The 19,844-nt window shown below is 41.3% G+C and overlaps 1 protein-coding gene across 1 annotated transcript in view; it reads right to left on the bottom strand.

Annotated features, from left to right (window-relative positions):
* Positions 1 to 5,668: 5,668 nt before the first annotated feature.
* Positions 5,669 to 19,844, bottom strand: part of ZNF239 (zinc finger protein 239) — a 15,929-nt gene continuing 1,753 nt past the window's right edge. The window contains 4 exon segments of the mRNA XM_024739054.1: positions 5,669 to 8,004; positions 8,007 to 8,104; positions 8,106 to 8,139; positions 14,883 to 15,008. Of these exon segments, the coding sequence (XP_024594822.1) occupies positions 6,665 to 8,004; positions 8,007 to 8,104; positions 8,106 to 8,139; positions 14,883 to 14,916 (1,506 nt within the window). The 5' untranslated portion in view covers positions 14,917 to 15,008 and the 3' untranslated portion in view covers positions 5,669 to 6,664.

Here is a 19,844-nt window from a genome sequence, read left to right as displayed (position 1 = left end):
AGTTGTCTCAGGGCCACTTTTGAAGGTCTGTATATTCGTTTTCCAGGGCTGCAGTAACAAAGTACCACGAACTGGGTGGGTTAAAATAATAGGAATTATTCTTCCAGTTCTGGTGATTAGAAGTCCGAAATCAAGATGTCAGCAGGGCCATGCAGTCTCTGAAGGCTCACGGGGAGAATCTCTTCCATGCCTTTCTCTCAGCTTCTGGTGGTGGCTCTCCATCCTTGGTGTTCCTTGGCTTACAGCTGCATAACTCCAATCTCTGTCTCCACTGACTCATGCATTCTCCCTTCCTGTGTCTAGGTCTCTGTGCCCCTTCTGGAGCCAGCAAGGCCATGGCCCTGTCTGCTTGCCCAGAACCTCAGGCGCAGCCTAGTTGCCTCAAACCTAGCTCCTGCCGGTGCGCAGCACGCACTGGTGGAACTGAGCAGAACCCTGCACCCACCCCTATCCCCCTGCCAAGGACAAAGGCCCCTCCATATCCCCTGCCTCTTATTTACGAAAAGGTACTAGATCTATGGCTAGCACAATTTCAAGAACTTGGCCTTAAGAGAACGGGATTAACACTGTTGCTCATAATAATCTGTATCTTTGTGGGCATCAAAATAATTGTAGCTTGTTCTGCCCGTATATGTAAATGGTCAACTACAATTGTCAGTAAAGACATACTACAGACCCATGTCGACATCTTCCACTCTAAGAATATGGTGCCCTATGTCAGCATGAAGTTACAGAAGACAGACCTTTGACCATAATCCAATAAAAATGGAATGATGTTCTAACAAGTGGGGGTTAGTAAGCAGCTTTTGGCAGGAAAAAGCTCTTTGCCAGAAAGAGCTCTCTGCCGGAGGCCGCTTTTGTCTTGTCACTAACCTTAAACCAGGTGCCCCCATGCTCTACTCATCTCTGGCCCTATTGATCACATAATACCTTGCCTAATCTGTTGGTTCTTTCCATAGATCAAAGAAGTAGAAATGAATAAGTAATTAACACATGACCCGATCTCTTCCCTAGCTTCCCCTTCAGTAATCTTGCGAACGAACTGTGTGAACAAGACAGTATTGAAAGAAAGATCGTAAGAAGTCAACAAGCCTGCATGACAAGCCTGCATGCAATGGGGGATGGCGATGCCTCTGACCTCCTATCTCAAGGATTAACTGAGATTACTTACCTTTTCCCTTTAAGAACTTCTCATGGCTGAGCAGAATCTTGGGAGGTGGTTTTTGGGGAGTCCACCATCTCCCCAGCATTCTGATTAAAAGCAACTTTCCTTTCTACCAACATTTGTCTCTCTTGAGTATTGATTTCTGAGCAGCAAACATCCAGACCTGATTTGGTAACACTGGGACGGCAGCACAAGGTGTGCGGAGGGTGGGGGTCTTTTCTTTTTATTGCCTTGTTGCACAGGCTAAACATCTGGGACAACGTTGACTACAAGTGGTGAGTAGACATCTTTGTCTTGTTCCCAGTCTTAGGAGGAAACTGCTCTTTATTTCACCATAAAATATGATGTCAGATATATGTTCTTCCATAAATGCCCTTTATTAGATTGAGGGTGATTCCTTTAATTCCTAATTAATTGACAGTTTTAAATCATGAATGTGTTGAATTTTTTCAAATGCTTTTTCTACATTATAAAGATGGTTTTTCTTTTTTAGTATGTTAATATAATGAAATACATTGATTTTGAATGCTAAGGCAACCTTGCATTTCTAGGATAAATCCTATTTGGGCACGATGCATTACCATCTTTTATAGATTAGAAGTTTCAATTTGCTATTTTTTAAAAGAATTTTTGCATCTATGTTCATGAGAGTAATTGATCTATGATTTTCTTTTCTTGTGATGTCTTTGTCTGGCTTTGGTATGTGGGTAATGTTGACTCGTAAAATAAGTTGGAAAATGTTTATTCCTAGAAGAGTTGGTGTACAGTTGTTACTAGGTCTTCCGTAAATGTTTGGTAGAATTCACTTGTGCCATCTGGCCTGTACTTGTTTTTGTGGGAAAGTGGTCAGCTACAAATCGTTTAAATAGGGCTATTCAGGTTTTCTCTTTCTTCTTGAGTGAACTTGGGTAGTTGTACCTTTCAAGGACTTTTTCTATTTCAACTAAGTTGCTGAATTTATTGACATAATTATTAATAAAATTCCATGCTGCTTTAGCTGCATCCCACAAAGTTTTATATATTCATTCAGTTCAAAATATTTTCAGATTTTCACTGTTACCTCCTCTTTACCCCATGGCACATTTAGGAGCCATTAATTTCCAAATGTTTCGTGACTCTCCAGGTATCTTTCTGTTAGCAATTTCTAATTTAATTCTGTTCTGGTGCTAGAATATACCTTGTATGATTTCCATTCTTTTAAATCGTTTGAAACTTGTTTTATAGCCCGTATTATGTGCACTTGAAAAGAATGTGTATTATTGGAGTATTGTTGGAGTATTCTATAAATGTTGAGTTAGTTGATAGTCATTTTCTGTCCATTTGTGCTATCAATTACCTGAGAGTGTTGAAATATCTATAATTGATAAACTGCCTACACCTATTTCATGTTTTTATTTCATGAATTTTGAAGCCCTGTTATAAATGTATTGGAGCTAGAAGATAACTGCTTTGCTGTTGGATTCACAAAAGTCAAAATACAGGTCTCTAGGGGCCATTCAACAGGGCCATTTCTACAGAGAAGAAATTTCCCATCTCTTGCTGGAGGGTAAGTCCCTGGTTGACAATGCACAGGGGTTGCGGAGGAGGGCAAGTGTGTATGGAATGAGGGGAATGTCCCGTATACGACTGGCCACTAATTTCACTGCTTTCCCTTCATGTCTCACTGCTGTCCTCCGCAGTATTAAGCATTTCTGAGTCTGGAGCCAAGCTGGTTCCTTCTTGTCCTTAATGCAGGTAGTATAAATGGTCTCTGTTTCTGCTCTGATACAGTAGCTGTCCTCCTTCCATATTTCAAATTTTTATTGAGACCTCCTATTTACTGGTGGTTTTTCATTTGTTCTCTTTATTGCTGTGGTATTATAAATGTAAAAACTTTCTAGGATTTTAATGCTCTCCAGAGAGATGTTTAACAAAAGCACACTTTCTAGTCCTTTCCCCTTAAGCATTTTGCTTAGCTGACTAAACCCTGAATGATTTTCGTAGCCCCTGCCGATCAGTTGCCACACACTCCCTGTCTTAGCTTTTCCCAGCTCTACCTCTTGAATCTACTTGTTGGTATCACCTGCTCTCAGGTACCAACTCAATGTCAGTTTTACTCTTGCAACTACTTCGGGCATGTTGCTTTGGACTTTTCCTGGTCCTCATTACCTATGGTTCAGCCTTGCCCTCCATGCTGTTATGTGCCTTTCTTTTCAATGAAAGTACAGTGAGAAAGGTCATGGAGCTGCAAAAGTGAACATCCGTATTTTATCCCCTAACTCTGGCTATCATGGTGGGGGATGAGACAGGAAGAATTTAAAAGGTTATAATTTAGAAGTGTGACTACAAGTAGTGATCACATATTCACCAGTATTTTGACCTTAAGATCTTAAATGATCCACACAGAAAGTAAATAGCACCTACCGAATAGGTAAGAATTTTTATTTTTTCATGTTTTTTTGCGGTACGCGGGCCTCTCACTGTTGTGGCCTCTCCCGTTGCATAGCACAGGCTCTGGACGCGCAGGCTCAGCGGCCATGGCTCACACGGGCCCAGCCGCTCCACGGCACGTGGGATCCTCCCGGACTGGGGCACGAACCCATGTCCCCTGCATTGGCCCGCGGACTCTCAACCACTGCGCCACCAGGGAAGCCCGGTAAGAATTTTAAGAATTGTAAAATCTTGTCTCAAGTACTCAACAAGTAATCTGTAACCTAGATTCTTTGCTAAGTTAGTGTTAGAATTATCAATTGAATACAATTACTGAATTTCCAAAGCTCTTTGTTCAAGTCAAGTACTGGTAAAGGATCAATCCTAGGGCAACCCTTGAATTCTGAAAAGGAACCATTTTGCAACATATCCTTTTTTTTTCATGTTCACATCTCTGAAACTGGGGTGTGTGTGTCTTAAAAATTAACAAACTGTTTTCTCTTCGTCAATCCATTGGCATCTTTAAGATCTGATGAAATGTGACACATCCCCTGTTGTTCTTCCTGCATTTTCATGCAAAAGTCTCTTTTTCTAACTAATTTTTTCCCCCAGACTGCCTTACTACAATCAGTGAAATGCTTCCCAAGGACTCTGATCACACTTCAGTTGTATTAAGGAAGGTAATGCTTAAAAGAGAACAGTAAAAGCTAACCATAATTGAAAACATTGATAACTTAAGGTACGTATAAAAGGAGACTTGGAAAAACAGGCTAATTTATACGCGTTTGAAACTTGGACTTCAAATCTACCCTCTGGTCTCAGTGCACATGGATTCTTGTGATCTTATTTGACTCCAAGTCCCAGATAGATTATATACATCAGCCAATTAGAAGACATATATGATAAACGAGTCAAATCCAGAACAGATGCTCAGATATAATCTTATGAAGGCAGGAGAAACTGGGAGGCATTCATCATTCTAGAGGTCACTGAAGCAGAATCACATCACTTGTGATGCCATCTTACGGTATCCAAACAAGTGAGTGTATTATACAATGCTGAAGGGCAGATGCTGGGTCACCACCCTAACCATTCCATGTGGGCTGCTCTGAGTTGGAGTCAAATATTCTGGGACTATCTCTTGAAGGAAGGCAAGTCTCAATCTGTGGCCCTCCTCCATTCCTTCTTTGAGATTAACTACATTTCCCCTAACATGTCACTTCCCTGTTATCTATGTCCAGTTAACTGCTTCAGGTTACCTTTGATGAGGATAAACCAGTTACAACCCCACCTTCTCAAGGTAATAAATATTGCATCCATATCCCCCCCACCATTCTTCATGTATGGATATTAGTCATTGGTGGATAACTGAAATATAGGTGACTGGGCAGCCTCCTGAGCACTGCTTGGGGAATCATCAGTCATTGTTTAGAAAATCAGGGCTGCAATTAGGAGTCCATTGTATAGTAACTTCCACTCTAGTTATGTATTTCCAATCACGTTTCTCTCAACTGTTGCACAAGCTTCTTGTTTTAACTTCTTGTTTTAGCTTAACCCTTTGCGGTGTCCTAGCTCCACACCCCAAGTGAATTATTTGTGCATATTTTAAGCCTGGTCATCCCAAACATACTCTCCAAGCCTTCCCAGAGTTCCAAAGAGTAAATTTAATCAGAGAAGTGAGAAAATGCAGAAAGAAAGGAAAACAGTCAAGCAAGACAAAATAACAATAGTTTAGCCATTAAATAAAGTCAAGGACCTATAGTTCCTCCTGAAGGGCTATAGATAATATTCTGAGCAATGTCCTTTGAGCTGTTTTGCAGACACTGAATCTGCCACCAGGTGGAAGAAGTATGCTGCCCACAAGCAATTAGACCCCAGACAGGATGGAAACAGAAGGTTGACAATGTTGACTCTCGATTAACTCACCACCAACCAATCAGAAGAACGTCCACGAGCTGATCATGCACCCCAGTCCCCCCTTCCTCACCCTTTTAAAATCTTTCCCTGAAAGCCATCAGGGAGTTTAGGCCTTTTGAGCACTAGCTGCTTGGACCCCTTGTTTGGTGCCCTGCAATAAATGGTGCACTTCCTTCACAACCCAGTGTAAGTAGATTGGCTTTATTGTGCATGGGCAAGCAGACCAAAGTCTGGTTCAATAACAATGCTGCAAAAACAAATGACTTTTTGGGGGTATATCAAATATTAAAACAAGTTGAGTCTGAAGAGAAAAATATCAGAACTCTCTCTCCTGACTCCTTTGTTTGGTTCAGAACATGGATGGTGAAGAAATTTAAGGAAATAAGAGAGGTTCAGTGTTGAGAGACAAATTAAATACATTTAAATATATTTCAACTTCATTTAACATGTTTCAACATGGTGTAGGTACCCTACTTGGCTTTAATTTGGTGGGGGTGTCATCTGAGATGGCAAGACCTGGAAGCACCCCAACAGACTTAACTGCACCCAGGAAAAAGAACTACTTACATTCTTGAGCAGTTGCCTTGTGGGGAGGAGGGGGAGGGCTCCCACATCCTGTAGTGTGTGGGGTGTACTGCACGAGTAGCTCTTCTCCACGTTCTTGTGAGGCCACAGGCTGTAGTACGTGTGTGCAATAACAGATTTCCATGCCCATTATACCTCCAACCACCCCCTCAACCTAAAACTAACATATTGTATAACCAGAATTTAGAGAGGGCTACTCAGGGCTGGAAGGAAATAGGAAAACACAAGGCACGTGATTTGAAGAGAAGCCAAAGTTCCAGTTTCTCAGAGAATGTGAACAAAGGAAACATGTTCTGCTTGGAGAAATATAAGGTTCTTGCACTTAAAAATGCTGGGTAGGGTATGTAGTTCTAGTAACATTGACTGAACAGCACAGTATAGACATTTTCACTCTACCCATCTGAGGAACAAGGGCAATCAATTCACTGTGTAGCATAACAAAGTGCTTGGTAGTTAAATACTTTAAATGATTTTCCAGTGAGGGAAGTTATCGGAATAACTCTTACTATATCCTGAGAATATAAAACTAAGAGTGATGTTAAAAATATTTAAGTCTTTAGAGTACAAGCATGCGATTGAAGACCTCATTTAATGGGGATCTTTCCTGTGGACCCGCTGGTGGATGTGGAGGTTGGAGCTCTGGCTGAAGCCCTTCCCACACTTGCTGCACTCGTAGGGCTTCTCTCCAGTGTGGACTCTCTGGTGGATGAGGAGTTTGGAGCTCTGGCTGAATCCCTTCCCACACTTGCCGCAGTGATAGGGCTTCTCCCCAGTGTGGACTCTGAGGTGGATGCGGAGGTCTGAGCTCTGGCTGAAGCCCTTCCCACACTCATAGCACTGGTAAGGCTTCTCCCCCGTGTGTGAGCATCGGTGGATGTGAAGGTTTGAACTCTGACTGAAGCCCTTCCCACACTCTCCACACTTGTAGGGCCTCTCCCCCGTATGGATGCGCTGGTGGATGTGCAGGTTGGAGCGCTGACTGAAGCTCATACCACACTCCCCGCACTCATAGGGCTTCTCTCCAGTGTGCACTCGCTGGTGGATGTGCAGTTTGGAGCTCTGAGTAAAGCCCTTCCCGCACTTGTCACATTTGTAAGGCTTCTCGCCTGTGTGGACTGAGTGATGAATGAGCAGACTTGAACTCCTCGTGAAGCCCTTCCCACACTTGTCGCACTTATAAGGCTTCTCTTCTGCATGGACTTCGCGGTGGATAAGGAGACTTGAGCTTCTCGTAAAGCCCTTACCGCACTGATCACATCTGTAGGGCTTTTCTTCTGTGTGGTCCCTCTGATGAAGGACTAGCTCTGAGCGCTCACTGAAGTCCCTACCACACTGACTACATCTGTATAGTTTCTCAGCAGTGTGGATTTTCTCACCTGGGTGACCACCTGGGCTGGTGGTACGTATTTTCCCACAGTCATAATGGGTGCAGGGCTTCTCCTCTGTATGAGCTCTCTGATGACTACGACTGATCACCCATGACTTCCAACCACAAATGTCCTTGTGTTTACAGTCAAAGGGGTCCAAGGATTCTTTCGACTGGCCAATCTGGCATATTGTCTCACCTCTGAATGAGGGCGAGACCACTTCTTTTACATCAGACACAAGTTTATTTTGAAGGTTCTCTGAACAATGGTCGATGGGAGGACTTTTGCTCTCTGAGATTTTCCTCTCAGTGCTTTCTTCAGTTACAAACAGACTTTTGCTTTCCTGAGGATCTTGGGGCTCACTCTTACAGAACGTCACTGAGTCCTGTGTGGCCATTTGGCTTGGGACTTTCAAAGACAAATATTCTTCACTTTCCATGTTTTTTAAATCATCACTCTGAAGAGTCACCAAACTGCTTTTGTTTTTGGAAATATGAGAAGATGCTTCTCCCCACTTTTGACAAGGGGGAACATCTAGTTCAGTGTTCCTGTACACTGAAGATTCACAATTTAATCCTGACTCCCAGTTATTGTACTGGACATCTCTTCCAATATTTGCCAGGAGGAAAGCTATTCAGGCAAGAGATAACCTAAGTCCTTTCTGTTGATTCTCCACAGAATTTTCATTCAAGTCTCCTAGGGAACAAAGAGAATTCAATGATAACAGACAAAGGGTAGATTTCAAGATTTCAGAACTGCAGTGCCTAAGGTAGCTAGCAAAAAGTTCAGTCTTGTCCGTATAGTCATGTCCTTTGGGTTAATGTCAGGAAGGGAGAGGGCGTGGGTACACAAGACAGAAATCTTGTCTCTGCTTTTAAGTAAAGCCAATAAAAGTATTCATACCCCAGCCCTGCAGATGGCTATGGATCCCACATCCTTGCCACATTTCATTTCACTTTACTTCATTTTATTTTAATTAAATTTGCATTTAATTGGTAATCTAATAGGTGCTGGGGATACAAAGAAGAAAATAGAAATCCTTTTGCTTGACACACTACAGTCTACTGGGAAGAAGAACCAATAGGTCAACAATAATACCATGTAAGTGCTACCGTAGATGCATGCGCAGCAAGTCACAGGAGCACAGAGTAGGGGCATTCAGCTCAAACCTTGGGGAAGATTTCTGGGAGCAAATGTAAGGAAAAAAATAAAGTGAAATGCGGAGAGAAAATATGACATGTTCAAAGGGCTTGGTGTGTACTCAGAGACTCCTCCGAGATGTAAAGCTATTAAAGGATTACAACTGGGAATGAAACGACTGACTATGATTATAAACACCATCAAAAATGAGCAAGACTTTAAGGCAGAGAGAGAGAGAGAGAGCGCTGCTGTAGTGAATCAGAAGAAAAGTGATAAGGAGGATAGTTACAGAGAGAAAGGGAGAGATTCATTCTAAGAGAGAAAGGGAGAGATTCATTCTAAATCACATGATGACTGATTAAACTCAAAAGGGAAAGGAGGCACCAAGCATGATCCTCAAGTTCCTTGAGTGACTTAGGTATGGGGTTACTATACCATAACATAGGGAATCAATCTCCAAGGCTGGAGTGGGGAAGGGTGACAGATAACAAACTCAGAATCTGACTTGTTTAATTTGTGGTGTTGGTGGAACATTCTTGCACTGTTCAGTAAGCAGTGAGATACATGGGTGTGGAACTCCTGGGAGAGAACTGTGCTAGGAATACAGATTTTAGACTTACTGTAGATGGTCCCTGACTTACGATGGCTTGACTTAGGATTTTTCGACTTTATGGTGGTGTGAAAGCGATGTGCATTTAGTACAAACAGTACTTTGAATTTTGATCTTTTCCTGGGCTAGCAATATGCTGGACAATACTCTCTCATGATGCTGGGCAATGGCAGCAGCCACAGCTCCAAGCAATATGCCTATAACCATTCTGTTTTTCATTTTCAGTATAGTATGCAATAAACTTCAGGAGATATTCAACACTATTATAAAATAGGCTTTGTGTTAGATGATTTTGCCCAACTGTAGGCTAATTTAAGTGTTCTGAGCATGATTAAGGTAGGTTGGGCTAAGCTAGTAGATTAGGTGTATTAAATGCATTTTTGACTTAACACTATTTGCAATTTACAATGGGATTATGGGAATGTAACCCCATTGTAAGTCAAGGAAGATCTGTGGTATGTATGTTACTCAAAACAATTAGCATGAAGATCCTCATATTACACTGAAATGACAAAAAAACAAAAACAAAACCACAATAGTCCTGGGAAAAAAAGAAAGGTTGTCATCACTAGAAGGCTGGGGAACTCCTAGTGATAGAGTGTAGATGGATGAGGTCTAATGGAGAAAGTAGGAAAAAAACAAATGCACAGCTCAAATTATGTACAGAAAAAGCCTCCTAAAGAAGTAGGAGAAATTCTCAAGAAGTCCTAGAAATTCCAAGCTCAGAATCAACAATTATGAAGTAAGAGAGGTTTATTCTGGAAAGAGGTTTATCAAATCATGTTAAGCATTTCTAATGGCTCAACTAGTTGCTGCAGCACCACTCTCCCAATGACCCTCTTCCCCACAAAAAATGAAATATTGGGAGGCTAAGGGTAGCGGCCTCGTATAAAGCTTCAAAAACAAAATAATTGTCCGCCAAACAAGGACTCCTAATAGTATTATTTGGGCTGAAGAGGGAAGCAGAAGTAATGCCAAACCTGTACAATGACAGGATTGAGGTACAAAAAGAAACAACTGACTCCACATGTACCCAGGATAAAGCCTCAAGAAAACCTGTGAAGTGAAATTTCTGACAAGGAGGACACCCCAGAGCTGGAGACTGAAGCAGGGCATGTCCCAGATAACTTACTGGCCTGAACAGGTAACATCAAAAAAAAAGGGTCTACATCACTCACCATCTGGATTCTTATTAGATCCATCCCAAGCCCAGTCAGAAGATGTGTCCCCTGTAAGTAGAACACGCATGCACCAAAAAGGGTTGAGCATCAGCTGAGGATGTACACTCCAGTATCATACTGCGAACATAAGACTTTTGGGGAGGGGGGGAAAAAAAGACAATTGAGAAAACATAAGGAGACAAAAAAAAATGCAGAAAACTAACATCAATAAAGAGATACACAAACTCAACAAACAGAGGAAACAGAATTTAAAAGGTTCATAATTAAAATCCCAGAGAAATCTGAGGGGATATCACATCTTAAAAAAATGGGACAATCGGGCTTCCCTGGTGGCGCAGTGGGGATGCAGGGGACACAGGTTCGTGCCCCGGTCTGGGAATGCTGCAGAGCGGCTGGGCCCGTAGGCCATGTCTGCTGAGCCTGCGTGTCTGGAGCCTGTGCTCCACAACGGGAGAGGCCACAACAGTGAGAGGCCCGCGTACCGCAAAAAAACATGAAAAAAAAAACCGGGACAATTAATAATAAAATATAAACACATTGCTATGAAGGATAATCAGAATTCTTCTAAATTAATGAAAGGATTGAAAAAGATGATAATCATAATATTTAAGATCTACTATGCTCATTTGAAGCACTCAGATACTGGTTGCATGATCTTATGTGAGAGGAACTATTAGGACACCCATTCTACACCAGAAGAAACCAAGGTTGAAATGATCAAGTAACTTGTGTCATAGCTACCAGGTGTCAGGCAGTCTGATTCTAAGGCCTGCCATCTAGATGGGCTGAAGAGCAAAATGAACATCTGGCTAAGGTGGAAGATTGAGGGGTACTCCTGGAATGAAGAGTAAAGGGTAGACAGATGCAAAGATTAAAAGTTAAAAGCCCATCTTGTAAGAGTTCGATGAATATAGTGGAGGTAGAATGAAGGGAAAGAAATGATCAAAGAACTAACAGGAAAAAAATGTTTTCTAGAATTCAAGATTCAGAGGTCACTAAATGTGAAACCTCAGGACGTCAAGGAAAAAAACCCTAAACAAACCCAGAAAATGCTAAAAGCATCCAGACAGAAAAGCCAGGTTATGTGCAAATATAAATGAGAATTATATTGACAATGAACTACTAAACAGCAATATTGTATACCTCAAGTCAACTGAGCAATATCTTCTAATTTTGGAGGTAAAGTGATTGTGAAATTAGCATTCCATTCTATACCCAGCCAATCAAACATTTCAGTGGGAGGAACAGACACTTTGTCAGATAAGAAAGGATTTAAACAATTACTGAAACAATTATTCAGCAATGTACTGTTGCAAAAAATTTTTAAATTACTTTAACAATAAGATGATATACAATAAATAGCAGTGAGCAAAGAAGTCAAGAAAACAGACAAGATGAATCAATCGTTGATATATAAAAGAAAACAATACTTAACCAAATCAACCAAAACTCTGTAAAGAATGGAAAGGAAAAAACCCCAAATAAAATATATTTTAAAAAGCAAGTATTAGTTTTAGGAAAGGGAAAAAACAAACAAAAAAAAAGGAACTGTAATCATATTATACTATTTGACTCTGCAGGAACAAGAATTATGAAGACAAAGCAACTAAGCATTAATCACTGATGCGACTGACAAATTGTTGGAAAGATGGGCATGTTGGGAGAAATAATGTAAAAGAGCTAAATCTTCATCTATGACATAAAGAAGTCAATACAAAATATCAAATATTGATAAACTGAAAAAAATTGCAGTATACCATAATATAATAAATTCAAATTAAAACTATAATGAGGTGCCATTTTCTACCTGTTAACACTGGAAAAAACCCAAAGCGTGGTGACACAGCTTGTAAGTGTAAATTGGTATCACCCTCCCCCCCAGAAGGACATTTTAACAATTATGTATCAAAGTCACAAATGCATGCACTCAGCAGTCTAGCTTGGGGGTTTTATTCTTCAGATTTCCTGGCACAGCTGTGAAGTGATACTTGCTCAAGATTTAGGTCACTGCAGACAGTTTGTGACAGCAAATGACCAGAACCTGGGTAGAGTGGAGTCAGGGACATGAAAGAGTTTTCACTGTGCACCTTTTAATTTGTTTTTATAGTATAACTTTAATCATTTAAAAACATTTAGTACATTTGCAAATCTTTTCTTTGCTACTCATCTATAATTTGTTTTCTGCCCTTCTCCAGCTTGTCCAAAATCCTCAGTGTACATTTTTTCCCGGCTTTTTTAGGCATAACTGCAAGTAACATTGTGCATATTTTAATGCTTCTTTTCTTAACCATGTGAGTGCATTTATTCTTTAAAAAAAGGAAAATAAGTAGCTGCATGAGCATATTTGTAAATATGAAGGCAAACACCATAAAGAACAAGTGAAAGGATTCAAACTGAGTGCTTTGAGAAGCCACTCTGTGGCATGAAGAGCAGCAGAGCAGGGAAACTCGTTTGTATTATAAGCCTTTCAATAGGATTTGTTTTACCTAGGTGAATGTATTACTTTTTGTGCACAGTTTGCAAAGTTTAAAAGTAGTGGCAAAAAGAAAAAGGAAAAAAATAACACTGAGAAAAGCTGTGCAGTTTGGAGCAGTTAAATCAGGGAGTGGGCTGAAGTTATTAAATGGCCAAAGGACACTGCTTCAACATCCCTGCTGTACAATACTTGGGAACAGCTGCAGAAATGACAGGTCTATGAAAATCAGTGGAGGAGGAACTGTATTAATGGTAGGTTTTATAAGCAGTAGTGAAATCTTGTGATAACTGTTTTAAAATATTTAAATATTATCAAGAATGAGTATGTAATAGTAGAAGACAATGCTGATGTAATGAGAAAAGGGGTCCTTTCACAGGGAGTTAATATGATGTAACAAAGATCTCTAAGACATATGATGTAAAACACCCAGTTGAAAAATACATACAGTATAACCTCATAAAATTTTAACACGTATTTGTAAAATGCATACATGGATAACACAGAAAAAGTGGATACACAAGCTATTATTAGTGATTTTACTTCATAATCTTCATCTGTGTTCTTTGAATTTTGTGATTTTTATATCTTACTTGCATAAAAAAATGTTGGAAAACTATGTTCAATTTTATATCAAAGAAAAAGGAAAACCTAGAGCAGAGCTTGAAACTGTAAGCATAGATCCTACTTCACTTTTGCCTCTCTGCAAACCAGTCTATAAAGCAGTCCCAGTGATCCTGGGTAAATCAGTTCATACCATTTCATTGTTCTAATGGCTTCTCACTGAACTCAACACAAATTCACATTTTTTATCCATGCCTTTAATGCCATGAATGAGCCAGGCCACACTCTATTCTTCCCAGATGCTCGCCGTATTCTAGCCACACTCCTTCTTTTAGGTCTTCGGGTCTTCCCTCACACTATTCTCTTGCCTGGAATATTCTTCCCCTACCCAGTCACCTGTCTAATGCCCATTAATCCTTTGGAACTCAGTTTAAATATCACTTCAGAAGCTTGCCTTGAAACTCTCAACAATACATACTTCACCCTTGTCCCATCCCATGCCTTCATTCTCTCAGAGCATAATTCTCTGTGCTTCATAGGACTTATTGAATTTATTTACAGTAACATACTGTGTTTACCATAATGTCTCTTTTACAAGACTGTAAGACATATTTCTTTGCTGCTAAACTCTACAGCAGTCAATTTTTAAATCTTGACTATGTACATATAGCAGCAGAAGTATTAGATACGTTGCTTTCCCTCCAGAAACCTGGCTGGAAACAAGAAAATAAATCAGACTTGCAGATCCAATGGTTAAAATAAAAGCATATAAAATAATCAGGTCTGAGGCTGTGTGAGATATAAATTGAAAGTTCTGAGAAAAGAAGGAGGTCGAAAGGGAGGGGTAGTCAAAGATTTCACACAGGTAATGGAGTTCAAATAAAATCTTAACGGACAAAAGTAACCAGAAACCAGAGCATGGTAATCAAAGGTCCCAGGACAAGGAAGCATAGAGGACCTCAGGGAAACAGGCTTAGCTGGAAAGGAGGGTGACATTGGGGCAGCAGAGAATAATGCTCTATAGGTAAAAGTAGGGCATGAAGGGCCTTGAAAGCCAGGTCGGGAGTTTAGAGGCTTTACACCAGGAACTAAAGGTAATGGGCATGGAGAATTCTCCATTATATAATGATCTTCAACTTGCTCCAACTGAGAGAGCACATCTGAGAAACACACAGGGATTGGGTGACTGTGTGGGGAAAAAAAAAAAAAAAAAAAATTCAGTCCCAAACTCTGGCTTATAAGTGATGGACCAGGTATGGTTTCTTGGACAATTCAGTAAGGTTACCATTCTCCAATTCTTACCAAGTAAAGTTATTTAGCTGCTTAGAATAATCAGAAACATCCTTTTCTGCCAAAAAGAAATTAGGAAACTGATTCCTGAATTACAGCTCCCGGGGCCCAAGCCCAAATGATATTTAAAATTGAAGAAACAGAGACTGCAGTGCACTGGTGTCCAGGTTCATGTTCTTACCCACTGAGACCAAGTGACTGTAGTTTTCCAGCATCACAGCTGTGTGCAGCTTCCTCTGAGCAGGGTCCAGCAACCCCACTCCTCCTCGGTGAAATCCACAGAGACATCCTTGAAGGTTACTGGTTCCTAAAAGATTAAGCACATTCCTCCTCAACTGACAACCATCTGCACAAATGCCCCAGAAGGAAGGTGAGGTTGGGAGCACTGGAAGAGGGGAGAAGGGTACAGAGGAAGTGTGCAGTTCAAGGATCAGGGTGATCCAAGTTTGGATGGAAAACCTTTCCTTTCTCATCTTCTTTGCTACTTCCTTCCCAATACTTCCCCTCCTGCCCACAACTCACCCAAGCTCAAGCTATCCAACTACTGAATCTCTCCTTATCAGTGTCATATCATGGTCACTGCTGAGTTGGCCTTTCTGCCCCATTCCTACTGTTATCCTGACAACCTCAACACTCATGAGAACAAATTACCCAACACGCTAACCTCACATTTCTTAATCTCTCTCTCTCTCTCTCTCTTTTTTTTTTTGGCTGCATTGGGTCTTCGTTGCTGCAGGCAGGCATTCTCTAGTTGCAACGAGCGGGGGCTTCTCTTCATTGCAGTGTGCGGGCTACCCATTGCGGTGGCTTCTCTTGTTGCAGAGCATGGGCTCTAGGCACGCAGGCTTCAGTAGTTGTGGCTCACAGGCTCTAGAGCGCAGGCTCAGTGGCCATGGCTCACGGGCCCAGCTGCTCCGTGGCATGTGGGATCTTCCCGGACCAGGGCTCGAAACCATGTGCCCTGCATCAGCAGGCGGATTCTTAACCACGGTGCCACCAGGGAAGTCCCTCTTAATCTCTTTAATGCCAATGATCTCTGCCTCAACAACCATAATTAGGGCCATTTCACTATTTGGACCACTGTTCTTTTGAAATATTAATATCTCAAAATTCACACCTTAAAAACATCTTCCTATTTTTTCTCCTCTTCCTCCTCCATGACATCTGCTTTATCAAGATCACCATCCTTTGATCCTTCCTCTTTTTTCCTCTCAGCCAAAGTACACTTCTGATCTCAATTTTTTCCCTAGTCATATAAATCATATGTCCTTTCTTCTTCTAAACTAAGTAGTTGACCATTCCTGGAAGAAATAAAAATAGCACATTTACACACAACCAAAAAATATTCTCCTTAGGTATTCCCATATACCTCTAGCCCTAACCTTTCTCCTCAACTCCAGGCTCCAATTTCCCACCTACATCTACACTTGGATGGCTAAAAGGCACTTAAGACTCACCAAGCCCCAAATAGAATTCTTGCTCCCAACAATCTCCATCAGTATCTGGTCTTCCCTTGTTGTCCCCATTTTAGTAAAGAGCCACACGACACACCCAATTGCTCAAGCCAAAATCCTGGAAGTCATTTTGATTCTCTTCTCACTTCCTCATATTTTATCCATCACCAAGTCCTCTCAACTCTGCCTCTGAAACATATCTGAAGCTACCCATTTCTTTTCACCTTGCACTGTTATCATTACAAGTCCCAGCCTTCATTAACTCTCCACCTGCACTAACCTCCTAAATTTGTATCTCTTGCTCCCCCACGTGACGGATTTTCCACACAGCAGCCTGGGTGATCTTTCAAAACACATACCACTCAAGGCATGAAACTCCCCAAAGGCGTTTCCATGGACACCGAGTAAAATCCAGGCTCTTCATCTTGGCCTGCAAGGCCTTGCAGACTGGGGTCCTGTCAATTCTCCAATCTCAGCCTGAGTCCCTCCTCCCTCACAAGTCACCTGGCCCCTGTGACCACATCAAACTCATCCCACTTATGGCCTTTGCACTGGCTATCCCCTCTGCCCAGAATGTTCTTTCTCTACATCATTCAGATCTCAGTCGAACCGCTGCCACCTCAGAGAAGCATTTCCTTGACTGACTAATCCATGGGTGCATCCAGTAACCATCACTTCTCCCTGTTTTATTATCTTTGTACTTATGCCTTATCTCATTTTCTAATCTATACATTTTTCTTGTTTACAGTCTGTCTCTCCCTACTAAGTTCCCCAAGAACAGAGGCTGCCTGATTTGTTCATGGCTGCATCCCCAAGGCCTCAAGCAGGGCCTGGCATGTAAAAAGAGTCCAAGTACTTATTTAGTTAACCTCACAGTGAGTCTGGTTCCCTCCAAGGTTCTATTGATGGAGCAACACTTCTTGAACTACCTCTGGTGAAGGACCAGTTTCTTTTAAGATTTTTCTAACATGTCACATATTTTTTAAAATACATTTTCTAAAAAGTTACTAGAAAATAATGCAGACATATAAAATACCAATGCCAATTTTTAAAATTAGATTCAACAGATATAAAATTAAAAAAAACTCTCAATTTCTGTCCTTATATCTTTTTTTTTTTTGCAGTATGTGGACCTCTCACTGTTGTGGCCTCTCGCGTTGCGGAGCACAGGCTCCGGACGCGCAAGCTCAGCGGCCATGGCTCACGGGCCCAGCCGCTCCGCGGCATGTGGGATCTTCCCGGACCGGGGCACAAACCCATGTCCCCTGCATCGGCAGGCGGACTCTCAACCACTGCGCCACCAGGGAAGCCCTGTCCTTATATCTTTATAGACTGGTAACAAGCAGTTTGTTGCCTGGCACCAGTCTGCAGGCCACACTCTGAAAAGCAGAGGATGGAATATACACAAAACAACTGAGAGCCAGTGAAGCCTAAAGCAGCGGTTCAACTTGGGGCCAGGGGAGTACCCAGTAACCTTCAGAAGTGCTGACACCATAAGCCTCAGCCTGAAGGGGCACCACCCACACCCTCCTCAGGAAACTGAGGACAACCAGGTCCCCCCGCAGGAACGACTCTACCCCACTAGTCAACAAAGGAGAAGCAGCTGTTTCCTCCCAGGCTCTCCTCTAAAGGTCACAGTCTCCACTGTGTCTGAGGAAGAGGGATGAGGTTGGACTAGAGAAGGCTGCAAGGCCCTGTGCAAAGGTGGGACAAAGAAGAAGCAGAAGCAGAGGCTGTGGCCTTAGAGGCGTAAACACACCTGTTAGGAAAACACGGCTGGGGAGTATCAGCAGATTAGCTACTCCTCTTTTGGACTTTTTCTTTTCAGAGACAACAGGTTTCTTTCTGTCCATGGCTAACCTCTCCTTACACATTCTGGATGGAATCCTTCCTTCCCTTTTGAGATTCAAGTCCATCAATGATCTTTCTTCTATTTTTTAATCCATCTTCCACCTTGTCATCTGAGATGTCTAAGACTCCCTTCCTACCTTGACCATAATCAAACCACTTCTTGTCAATTCTATCTCCTAAATCTCCCTCCAGCATGTTACTTCTTCTTATCTCTGCTCCTACTATTTTAGGAAAGGCCCTCATTTCTTAGCTAGGCCACAATAACTCTTTACCAAATCTTCAAAATACAAGTTTTGTCATGTTTCAATCCAAGGATCGGACAGTCAAAAGTTATTAATTTTTTAAGACCCCACAGATAAAGTGGTAGGGAGAATTCCATGTTGAAAACAGAAAGGATATGTTGATGGACTACCAACTTTGTAGTAGGCTGAAAATTCCAAGATGAGAAATGGTATGACAGTGGACCAAATTAGAGGACTCAGTGTGTCAGGGGAAAGGAAAAAGAGGAAACAGTGGTCTTGCTAAAGCAAGACAAAGTTGGAAATGAAAGAATCTGAATAATGAATATCTCCTCAGGTACCAGTGGAGCTATTCAGTCACTCCAAGGTGGAACTTGTGCTTCCTGTGGGAGAATGGACTCAGTATCCTGAAGGCCAACCAAAGTATAAGGCTACAGGATAGTAGTTTCTGTACTAATGTAAATGTCAAACTCCTCGAAACTACATGTATTACATAGCTTAGCACTTCCTTTCCAGAGCCCACCCCTGCTAGATCCAACAATTTACTTAGGGGCAGGAAACAGTGATCCAGAAGGCAGTGATGGGCAGGAGCTGTCATCACCCTGGATTACCTGTAGTCATCCGAATGTCATGCTCTAGTCTAGAAGAGCCCTTTACATGTTGCTCCTGCCCTGACTTATATTTCTCCCATAGTCCCATCCACTTCAGTTTCAGGACAATCAACAACCTCCTTTCTGAAGCATAAGGATATGTTAAATGTCTCCTTCTCATAGATCTCACAGTATCTTGCATATACCTCTACTATAGCTATTAAATTTGTCTCCCAAATTGGCTATAAGATAGATTCTCAGGGATAGAGGCAACACTCAACTAACCTTTAAATCCTCAGCAACTAGCACAACTGACTCAAAATCTAAATGGTAAATATTTATAAATTCACATTCAATTTAAATAATGAAATAAAACTTGAGATCATCAAACTCAGCACTCTCATTTTAAAGATGAGAAAACTAAGGTTCATAACTGTGAAGTGACTTATCCAAGGTCACAGAGGGAGAGGGGGCGTTAAATGGGAGTCCTGCCTTTCAGCAGACTCAAAGACAACTCCTGGTACACAGAAAACAGTAAGTACTGGTGGAAATGAAGTCCTTTCTTTAAATTCAAAAAATTATTAACATATGCCAGAATCTCAAAATTTCACTATACTAGCAATCCCCAACTTCATCACCGTGAATAATCTTCATTAGGGAAGAGAAAGAAGAGAAGGAACATAAAAAGAGCACAGGGTTTTACTTATGTCAATCTTTGCTGACGTTCTCAATTATTTTCAAGGCACAGAGATGTCACGCTTTCAGTACCTTGAAGCAGCTTACTGTCCTCTAAACAAACCAATTTTTATAAGAGTTCATGCTGTTTTCCTATGGATGTGAGGATTGTTTTTGCCAAGCATGTAGAGAAGTATTTCACAATAAATGCAATAAATCTTTGGATGTACAAAAGGTCAAAGGGATAAAAAAGTGAAATTCTTCTTTTAGTAGGTCTAGGGGAATGGTGCCTAGGAACCTTTAATTCTTAAAAGAACACAGATAATTCTGATGA

The sequence above is a fragment of the Neophocaena asiaeorientalis genome, unplaced genomic scaffold (assembly GCF_003031525.2).
Source record: "Neophocaena asiaeorientalis asiaeorientalis breed wild unplaced genomic scaffold, Neophocaena_asiaeorientalis_V1.1 scaffold202, whole genome shotgun sequence".
Classification (NCBI taxonomy): Eukaryota; Metazoa; Chordata; class Mammalia; order Artiodactyla; family Phocoenidae; genus Neophocaena; species Neophocaena asiaeorientalis.
The sequence above is the reverse complement of the archived record's forward strand: the minus strand, read 5'-3'. Positions and strand labels throughout refer to the sequence as shown.